Raw genomic sequence first — 11,255 nt, forward strand, 5'->3', positions numbered from 1 at the left:
GCTGCCGCCGCTCCTGCCGCCGCCCTTCCCCAGCGACCCGGCTCACTTCGTGCTTGTGAGTACGCGCCGCCCGTTCGCGGGGAGTAAGAGGAGCCCCGGGCTCCGTGGATCTAGAACTGCAGTGCCTTCTACCTCAAAGGAATGGATCTCTTAAATGTGGAATTTTGGACCACAGCGTTGTGAGAGAGCATTAACATCGAGTACCTATTCTAGGCCAGGAACTTTTCTGTGCCTTTGTTTCTTTAGCACTTGCAATAACAGGAAATATTTATGAAAGCCCCATTTTATACATGGAAAAAGTGAGGCGCCCGGAGTTAAGAGGGTAGTGGGTGGCACAACCATGAATGAACCCAGCCCACCCCACGAGAGGTAGGCTTGCGAAGGCTGCTCCAGGCTTCCCTCTCTGCTCACAGAAAGCAGGTGACCTCCCCAGCCCAGTAAAAGCTCCCTGTGTAGTCAGAGGCCTCCTCCTTCCAAAGGGACTGGTGCCAACTCTCCCAGGCGGTGCAAAGGGTAGTCTAGACCCCAGAGTGACACGAGATTAAAAAAATGCAAGATGAGGCATTATCATAAACAGTAAAGCGTCGGGTAGATGTGCATTTTATCCTTCTCATATCATTCGTCTGTTTTGGGGGCAAGAATCTTAATGTATACAGTATAGGGAATCTCCCTCTAGAGTAGAAAGGAAGCTTTGCTGTTGTCAGGCTCCAGAGGGTAAAGCAGCCTCCTATGGAACCTCAGTTGCAGAGGGAGGGCACCGAGGCTGCTCAGGAGGCCCCCGCCCCTCAGCAGCTCTGTGTCCATATCTGTGTGGGCAGAGTATTTGCTAATGAATAACCTCAGCGGCCTCTCCCTTCCTTAGAGGGACTCCTGGGAGCAGACACTGCCTGATGGGTTCAGCCAGCCGGACCACGTGCCCGCGGAAGCTCTGCAGACTTTGTCGCCTAGCACCAGCTGCCTCTCCCCACTTGAATCAGCCAGCACCAGCCAGCACAGGAGCGCGAGCTGGGGGGCCTCCCTGGCCGGGACTCAGCCCTACTCCCTGCACACTCTGGAGGACCTGCACCATACACCAGGGTACCCCACCCCACCGCCTTACCCCTTCACCCCTTTTATGACCATGTCAAATGACCTCCTGCCCAAGGGCTTGCCTCTCTCCCCAGATGAAGGGACAGACACCTCTTCCCTTCATGATCCTTCACCTTGGACAAAAGAAGATGGGAGTATGGCCTGGGGATCCCATGAATGTCGCAGAGCTTACTGAGGGGGTGGACCAATGGACATCTCTGCTTTTCTTTAAATTGGGCTCTGTATTCCACAGATTGTTTTAGGTGTGCCTGCTTATTCCAAACTGGATTTTTAGGACAAGCCACACTGTCACCATTTGTTCATGGACAGTGGCATTTATTTCTAATTCTCCCCACTGTAACCCCACTGAAATTTAACATTAATTAAACGCATCATGGACCAGGTTCTAGTGAGACAGGTTACAGTGAAGTCAGTTTGAGACTGTAGTAACACATTACACCGAATCTTCTGTTCTCCTTGAAGTATCACTTTTGGCTCCAATTTTTTTTCTTAAATTACATTAAAAAGGTTTTACAGATCATAAAACATAATGATTTTCCTGTCTGGTTTTTCTTAGTTACAAACTATGTGTATTCTTTAGTAGAAGAGAATGGATAGGTTATAATACAGTTTGGAACACATAAAATGAAACTCATGCCATGTAATTCTAAAAAGTGAAGTGTTGTATACATTCACCTCATTACTGGAACATGTATAGGCCTAGTAAACAATATATAACACCAAATATAAATGCTTTATTGCCAATAAAATAGTTTGAGGTCAAGACTATTGTTTTATAAATAGTGTTAATTCCGCTCTAAAGCACAGGATGTCCAAAAATTAGTCCATTCTTCCAAAAGACCAAAACTTTTTTCTTTGATCAATGAGAGCCTTAATTAAACTATGCCTTGTCTTTCTACAGTTGTCTGAGTAGATGAGGAAAATGGGCATTCACTGGTCAAATAATCTATACCTATTAAAGAAAAAATATAGAAAGTAGGACCAAGCTGTTAGCAAGAAATACTACAGAACATCAAGAAGCAAAGAGTTTTAGAGAAGTATGTGTTGTGTGTCCGTCAGTGGCATTGCATGTAGCATGTCCTGACTATCTGAAGGAAAGCCTTGTTGTTGGCTTATTAGTCAGAGATGTGTAGCTCCTACTGTGTAAAACTAAAGGAACTGACATCTGAACATTAACCTGTCTTGTGTAAGTTTAACTGGTATGAGTTCCTTTGCCAGTTCCAGAGTAATTTCTAGCAAGCACTGCACCTGTCCACAGGCCACACCCATCATAAATGCCTTGCACACAGTTTGATTTTGCAAATGCATGAGTTGAGGCCTATAGGTTACCCCTCCACCCTTCCTCCTATCTTCCTTTCTTTGCTTCCTTCTCCAACCTTTCTGATCCCTCTGGTCCCTCCTAACCATCTTCTTTTTTCACCCAAATGCCCAAAGTACCTCAATACAGTCTCCATCACATCTTCTGTCAATGTCTCATACTCTATCCCAGCTAAGTAGTAGTCCAGAAATTCATATAAAAGGGTTAATCCACACTTACAAGTGAACAGTTGATATTTGTTCTTCTCCAAGGTCTTCAAGGGTATTTTCTGGATCAGTGAATGTATTCCTAACAAGGAATGCAAGCAGAAATGCTTGCTTAGGGAGTCGTCCTTTGTTGCATACTCCTGGAACAGTATTGAGTGGGGGATGAGATCAAGAATGAGCTTTCCTAGCTGCTGGATGGCACTCTCCCACCTCTCCTACCCAACTTCCTCCCTGCCACCAGCTCCTTGTTTGGTAACCTGATACGTATTTTTTTCTTTTTCTTAAGTTCCAGTTTTAATTGGTGTGCAATAATTCTACATATTTATAAGGATACAATCTGATGTTTCAATACATACATATTATATAATGCACAAATCAGGGTAATTAGCATATCTATCACCTTAAGCATTTATCTCAGCTTTTTTGAAATATCTGATATATTATTGATCATAGTCACCCTACTGTGCAAGAGCACACCAGGATTTATTCCTCCTGAATGTAATTTTGTACCTGTTGATCAGCTTCTTCCCACTCCCCTACTCCATAGCCTCTTCAGCCTTTAGCAACTCTTACTCTACTGCCTATTCCATCAGTTACTTTTTTAGATTCAACACATGAATAAGATTGTGCGGTATTTGTCTTTCTGCCACTGGGTATGGGATATTTCACTTAACATGTCATACAGGTTCCTACATGTTGCTGCAAATGACAGGATTTTATCTTCTTATGGTTGAATAGTATCACACTATACCTATGTACCACATTTTGATGCACACTTCTGTTGAGTCCACGCCTTGAATTTGTGGATAGTGTTGCAATAAATATCCAAGTGTAGATATCTCTTCAACAGTATAGAGGCTCCTCAAAAAAATTAGAAACAAACCCATTAGTGCTTAGATACCCAAAGGAAATGAAATCGTCTGAGCTTTATTCTGCTTAATATTTGCTCTATAGTGAAAGGTAGCAACATCAATTGTTGAAGAGAAACTTGCTCTCACTTAATTTCCTGTGACTTGGGACCTCAGCCTTAGCTCCCAATAACTTTGGGAGAGCTATCTCTCAGCAGCAATCACTCATACCCAGACAATGGGCTCCATGTTGAAAAGAAGAGATGTGGCCCTCTCTGCAGAGCTAGGGCTTTTTCTGAAGGTCTCAGAGTCACTTTGCTAGATTGGTTATGTAAAATGTATAATAAATATAGTCTTTTATACCCATCACTTGTGACTGAGTACAACCAACACAATATTTGTGTAAATAATATATATGTACCTGGCATGTAAAGGTACAAGATCCCAGTAATGAATGTAACTGTACTGTCTATCTAGAATGTTCCAATAAACTCAATTTAAATTTTTTAAAAATATATATATACGTCCATAAAGCTTTAACTTATATTTTATTATAATACTAAATATTATACTCACATCACTTACCTTGTCATTATCTGCTCATGTATTGTGTTCACTCATCTCTTGACAACCTGAAGATGATTTTGTTCTCAAATAGGTAAAACTCATTAATCAGATCTTAGAACTGAGGAAAATACAGTTTAGTGCAACAGTTTCCACATTCTTTTTAAAATATCTAATGTAATCCCTTTCTTAGTGTTTGACAAAGTTAACCTATTAAAAAATGGAGACATACAGAACCGCACATGCTATCTAATAGCCTGTTCAGTTATCTAGCCTAAATTGGGTTAGAGGGAGCAACAGTAATGCTGACAAATTTCAAATGGTAAATGATTTTTTAAAAATTGTTTAGCTTAACATTGTGTTTCTGCATTTCATATTTTAAAATGAAAACAAGCTACAATATTATGACAGGGATATTAAATGGAGACATACAGAACCGCACATGCTATCTAATAGCCTGTTCAGTTATCTAGCCTAAATTGGGTTAGAGGGAGCAACAGTAATGCTGACAAATTTCAAATGGTAAATGATTTTTTAAAAATTGTTTAGCTTAACATTGTGTTTCTGCATTTCATATTTTAAAATGAAAACAAGCTACAATATTATGACAGGGATATTATATATAATCATGCCTTTTCATGTGGAATAGCAGCATATGAAAAACTGCATATTTTTATCTCCTTTCCTTTCTTAAACCTACTCTTCTCTGACCATCAGCTATCCAAGAAGAGTCAAAGAAACCTACAGAGCTCAGATTCAGAACTCCATCTCTTTTGATACTGTAGAGAAACAGGCTACGTGTAAGATTTAAAGCAAGCAGAGATGGTTCCTGCCCCTGCCTCACAAGTGCAAGGGCCAAGTTTGATCCCCAGTACCAAAAAAAAAAAAAAAAAAAAAAACAGAGATGATATCAAGTTCAAACTACTTAAGAAAGCGGACAAGATGACAATATAAGAAAGAAGTCAAAGGTGAACTTTACCCATGAAAAACTGCAATATAGACAGTCATCTCATGAATCACTGGAAACAGATACTGCATGTAGTTGAAAGTGTTTTATTTCGTCTACAATGTTATTCAAACCCCAAAGAAAAAGAGATGAAAACCACATCTTTACCTTGTTTATTTAATAAATACTTTTAAGTGATCATTATGATTTGCCACAGCTCTGTTAATAATGCAATATTATTGTACTATTGTGGTAGAGGAACAAGACTGAAGTGCTCTAAAGGAAATCCACAAAGGGAAAATAATTACTAACCTCAACAGCAAGATACACATTTATGTGTAGATGAATATATACATATACAGAGAAAAAAGTACCTGTGATCTATTTTTCATATGTAAATCTGATTACAGTAATAAGGAATAAAGCATCAGTTACATTTAAATTACCACAATAACAACTGATACCCAAGGTTTAAGTTAAATAATAATCTCCTTTTTGAAGGTTTAATCATTGGATTCTATCCAAAGCATCCTCTCTACACAACACAATACTAAACTAGTGATCCTACCACTTTCATTAACCAGTGACTCTAGACAGGTTAAGTGCAAAATCATATACTCTAGAGATTAAGTGCAAAATCATACACTCTATATAAAGACCACACATCTAGCTGAAAGACTCAAAAGGATGATCATGAATAACCTACTCCTGTGTCCAGAGCACCTAGCTCAGACCCCAACATACGGTATTTAGTAAATTTTGTTAAACTAAAACTATACAACAAAGATGCATATTATTTAACTACTACTCTGTGGCTGACAGCTTTCTGTAACCAGTATACAAGGAAATTCTTACCCTTTTCAGTATTTAACATTAGCCATACTCTGCAAATTCAGATACATGAATACTGGGCTGTAATATTTAAGATGATTGATTCAGTACTATTTTCAAATGTCTTTAAGAAGGAACATTATAAAACCTTTGAAACAGCACAGAAAAATGTTGGTATATTTGTTTAGTATCTGTATGTACTATAATATATTCCTAAGAACCCTTATAAATAAGTTATTCTGTTTGATATCACTTCCATGTGATTAAAAGAAGTACGATGAATAAACCAGGAACTAAAAATTTCCTCTGATCAAGTTAAATAAATAACAATAAAATCTTACATAGTTATTTGCAAATGATAACGCCATGTTATAATTTGATTTTTCATATAGAAGTAACTATAAGCTCTTATAAATAAGAAGTATATGTTTATAACATACAATATTATTGTCAGTACATTACAAGAAGAAAAAGAAATATTACATGTTCCAAAAGGAAAAATGTGTGGACCAAAAAAATAATATCTAGGAATTAGTTTTTTTGCATTGGGAAAATTAATAGGCGTTTCTGCTAACCTTTACCCTAACCAAATATTATTGAGTGGAATAGTCCAAAAGTTTTAATGTTTAATAAATTAACTTGGTCATAAATGAAAGATCATTCAACCATTTTATTTCTTAACCTGATAAGAACTGGTAATATATTCATAGACTTCATCATGAATTTTTGTGTGGCACTGGAGATTAAACCCAGGAAGCACTGAACTACATCTGCAGCCCTTTTTTAATATAATTTTGAGACAGAGACCAGCTAAGTCACCCAAGCTATCCTTGAACTCTGGATTCTACTGCCTCAGTCTCTTGAGTAGCTGAGGTTACAGGCATGCACCACCGCATTTATCACCATATTCTTTACATGTTTTTTTAATGCCTTAAGTATAACATACTAAAAATGTTTTAAGCAAAAGACAAACATTTAAGAAATGAACAATAGCCAGGCATGGTGACACACACCTGTAATCCCAGCACTCGGGAGGCTGAGGCAGTAGGACTGCCTCAAGTTCCAGGCTAACCTGGGCTACACATTGAGTTCAAGGCCAGCCTGTACTATGTAGCAAGACTGTGTTTCAAAAAAGTAAAAACCACAAAACAAACAAACAAAAAGGGAGTTACAGTATTTTTCTTGATATCAAATGCTTGTTCCTCGTGGAATCTTCATAAGGAAGAGTTAAAACTTCGAGCTATGTTTTATGGGAAGATACCAAGTCAGCACAAATTGTGAAGTAAGTTTCATCTAATAGTCTCCTGGTTGTTTTTATAAGGACCAAATATTCATTATAGGGCCCAGCAAGTGTTTGCTTTCTCCATGTATTCGACTTTTTGGAATTTGATATTTCCCACAAGGTTTGGTAACAGTGTCTCGAGGTTAAGGTGACAAAAGAACTTTGCATTAATAAAAAGAATTTAGAGCTATAGTCAAATTTGGAGGGAATAAACTACCCCTTTCCTTTATACTTGATGTTTTTAAGTACATTTCTGAGTTTAATAAAAAAAAAACTCCTACTTTGGAGGAGAAACAGAATACCCTACAGTGTCATTTGCATGCCAAAGACTGCCAAAGTCTTTTCCAATAAAATATTCAGTTTGAAACCCTAAACACAAATTTGTCCTATTCATTCTGGGTGTCACTGAGTGAGTGACCTTAATAAAGTTAACAACAAACTACAGGATTTCTGAACTCATTGGCAAGGGTAATCAGAAATATGAAAAACTGATTTATGAAGAATTAGAGAAACTGTGGGTGGTGACCTCAAGTGGCAGCTTGGGCAGGGGGTGGACATAATATCTTCTTCAGACTTGCACTGGACTGGGTCAGAGCAGATAATTGGCATATTATGATTGAATGAAATTGAATGAATGAATAAATGAATGAACTAAATAAACCCATAATAGGAGAGCAGTAATATGGAAGCGACAGAACAGAGCGGTTGATGGTAAAAACAAGGACTTACCTTTGCATTCTTGCACTTCATACCACAGCAGGTACCCAAGTGGAGTTTAATACCTAACTCGGTTATGGCTCAGTCACTGATCATAATGTTGTTCCAATAATGTGGAGCTCTGGTGGCACAACTGATTAGTGTGCAGTACGTATACAATATGTAACCACCTGCCTTATAAATAGTGAGCTCCCAGTTCCTCTACACAGATTCTATGAGTCAGAATTTTAGCCAAATGGTGAAGAGGGTAGACAGCCTCCAGAAGGAGTGTTGGGAAAAGACCCTCTCAACACTGCAAAGACACCTCCCAACATCCAGTATCCAAACCCTACATTATATTCTCAAGTAGATGAGCCTGTTAAATCGATTGAATGGCATAATATTTTTTCTTTTTTTTTTTCTTTTACTGAAACCCCACAGGGATTACCATGACTTCGGAGCAGTTCGCTTAGCAGTGATAGTGGCCCCAGTCTGAGCAGTATGAATGTAAGCAGCACAATTGACAGTTTATCCTCCCCTCCAGACAGCCTCTTCTTAGAGGTTCTAGTATCCCCATAAAACTCACAAGTCAATATGTTGCACTGTCTGGGGCTCCTTGTGCACACTGATTGTAAGATGGCGCATCAAAATACTCCCACAGGCACAACATGGAGATATATGCTTGTATATCTTAAGGGTCATATTTTTTCAGTGCCATTCAAAACTCTCTGGTGAATCATTAAATTAAAATGGTGAGTCCTGGCCAACTTATGCTTCTCATAAATATAATGAGATAGCAAAGAATGAATATAATAGAAAGTATCAGAATGTCTCACATATATAGGTATACATTATTTCACAAAGAGTTTATTAGAAATGTAGAGATTATTATAGTTACATGTAAACAGTTTCTTATTGCAAAGTCTTAAAAGTTTCCTAATAAAAGATCAGAAAGCAACAATAGAGTAATAACTTCTGGAGTTAGAGTTATTAAAGTTTGAATATCAATTCTGCTATCTATGTGTTCGATAACCTTGGTAAGCTGCTTATCTAAGTATGTTTGCTCATACATAGATAACACAGGCCTGATACCCAATAAGCAATGCAGGATGACTTACAAGAGTCTCTTATAAGGATCACCCAATTCTGCATCTAGGGTCACAGAGTAGAAGTGGCGGGTTGCCTCAGTGACATCACACATTTCAATTTGTAGGATCCATAGATCCATTCAGAAAGGATTGTCCCTTACCTCCACAAGCATGGTGTCTGGACCTTTCATGCTCATGTTGGAGTTGTACAGTAAGTAATACACACAACAGGAACCAAATGCCTGAATGTTGGGCTAACAGCCAGGGCAGAAAATGGGGGAGAAATCTAGTTTTCTAAAGTTTCTGACAAGCAACAGCACTGAGATGTCCATCTCAACAACAGCAGCAAACACAAAAGCTCCAGGATTCCTGTCATGGTTCAGGCAAGACGCTTCTGAAGGAAGAGACAGAATTCTTTGCTGGCTCTACAGACCCCATGGCTTCCAAGAAGTACTGTTCTCACCCACCCATGCCTCCTTTCTCCACCAAGCACCCAATCACTGGCACCAACTTCCATGATGCTGCCGAGAAGCGCAATGCCCTCCTGCCATCTCTTTTCAGATCCACATGGAAGGAAGGGTGAGGAAGGAGATTAAGCCTGAAGTACTGAAAGGGCACCCAGGATGGGGAGGAGAACAGAGGTATGTAGGGAGCCAAGGAGAAAAACGGCAAACCAAAAAGGAGGAAAGAAGTGATAAGGAGAGAAACAAAGAAAATAAACAAGAGGGTGTGACAGCTTTTATAAAGCAAACACTAAGCATGAAAACAAAGAGAAAGAGGGCAAAATAGGTAAGTAATACGCTATGAGTACAAGAGACCACCCTCATTCCAAGCAGTGCCCATTGCCCTTCCCCTCCTCAGACCTGGTCTTCAGACCGGCTTCTGCCAGGGGATTCCACGGCACAGGCCTGAGGCCTTGGGGAAACAGGCTCCACCAAATGAAAAACCCCAGCAAGGCTGGGGACAAATACACTCAATCCTGCCCGCCACTGTCAGGTGCTACCTCAGGGATCCCCACCCCTGATCCTTGTCCCCAGATGTGTGGCCCAGCTGCCTCATAATTCCTGTCATTCTCTGAACTCCATATGTTGCATCCTACATCTGACAAATTTGAGGGCATTTAGATATTTTTTAGGTTCAAGCTTTTTTTTTTTTCATTTCAGAGAATTCAAAGAATGAAACACAGCAGAAGCCTCCTAGGAACATCCTGGTTATTTGCAAAAGGAACCTCACTCTGCCTGTCTTCTAGTGCTGCTCCCTCCTCTTAGGAGTTAAAGGATTCGGCCTGTACTTGCTTCCTGTCTGGATCTCTCTTGCCTCTTCCATCTTTCAAATCACAGGCAAGAGGTACAGTCAGTGCTTGAAGATGAGCCAACGCAGTTCCAAGTCATTTGTAAGAGGCTCTGGCCTGGACCAGGGGGGCAGTCTGACCTCAAACACCCTCAAAATAAGACAGCCTAGAAACAGATCCATGTCTTTTCAGCTAAAATGAGCAGGAGCCAGGCCTGCTTCAGTGTCATAACACATGGTACTACGGAGGTGGCTGGGAGAGAAGAGAGAACTTCACAGTGCAGTGAGGAAACACCAGCCTCAGAAATTATCTGGTGGGTGAGGCAGCGGGCATCTCCTGCTCCATGGGGAGGAGCAAAGGGTCTTAGTGGCCAGGCATTCAGGGCTAAGGACCCAGTGTTTAGGGCCCAGGAAAACAGAATGAAAAGGGGAGGGAAGCCAGCATGTGGCCAGGCGGAGCTAGAAGGACAAGAAGTGTGAGGATGAGGCCTCTGCTGTCCTCTGGCCTGTAATCTGGGCCCAGGGTGACCCTTGCTGTGCCACACCCCCTGGCTGCCATGTTCGCTCACCAAAACCTGAGATTTCCCCTTAAAATGGAGGTTGGACATGTGGGAATAAGTCCGGCTGGCCAGCCTGGCTCAGGTGGTGATGGGGGTCATCCTAAGTCACTTTGGGCTTCCGATCTGTCTTTGAGGCAGAAATATAGAGCATCTTTGAGGACACCTGCTCTGACTGTGGGAAAGTGGACAAAATGCTCAAAATAGAAGAAAAGCAAGGGTCAGGACCCAAAGAGGCCTCAGTCCCTGTTTCTCTGGACTCTCTGTAGGGTGCCTGTGTGTAGGATTTCTGCAGAAGATAGTCCATTTTGTTAAGCCTTTGAATATTCAAATTGAAAGTATCGCGCAATCATTGATTGTCAAATCATGGGTTTCTAGAGGTTTTAAATACTTGGCATGAGGGGAAAAAAACTCAAACCTATACCCGAAGGTATAAAACATTAATTCTGTGTATCTCCTACTCTAGGGACCTGGATGCAGCTGGATGCTTTGTGAAACTTTAAAAATGTCGCATCTCTGCCTTTCTCCCTGCACAGGAGC

The 11,255-nt window shown here is 40.3% G+C and overlaps 1 protein-coding gene across 1 annotated transcript in view; it reads left to right on the plus strand.

The window, feature by feature from the left end:
• Positions 1 to 1,513, plus strand: part of CUNH11orf53 (chromosome unknown C11orf53 homolog) — a 55,550-nt gene extending 54,037 nt beyond the window's left edge. Inside the window, exons 4-5 of the mRNA XM_033764317.1 lie at positions 1 to 55; positions 863 to 1,513. The exon at positions 1 to 55 is cut by the window's left edge and continues 268 nt beyond it. Of these exons, the coding sequence (XP_033620208.1) occupies positions 1 to 55; positions 863 to 1,264 (457 nt within the window). The 3' untranslated portion in view covers positions 1,265 to 1,513. The remainder of the gene's footprint in view (positions 56 to 862) is intronic.
• Positions 1,514 to 11,255: the final 9,742 nt, after the last annotated feature.

This window comes from Fukomys damarensis, unplaced genomic scaffold, assembly GCF_012274545.1.
Source record: "Fukomys damarensis isolate Sample0158 unplaced genomic scaffold, DMR_v1.0_HiC HiC_scaffold_16, whole genome shotgun sequence".
Taxonomy (NCBI): Eukaryota; Metazoa; Chordata; class Mammalia; order Rodentia; family Bathyergidae; genus Fukomys; species Fukomys damarensis.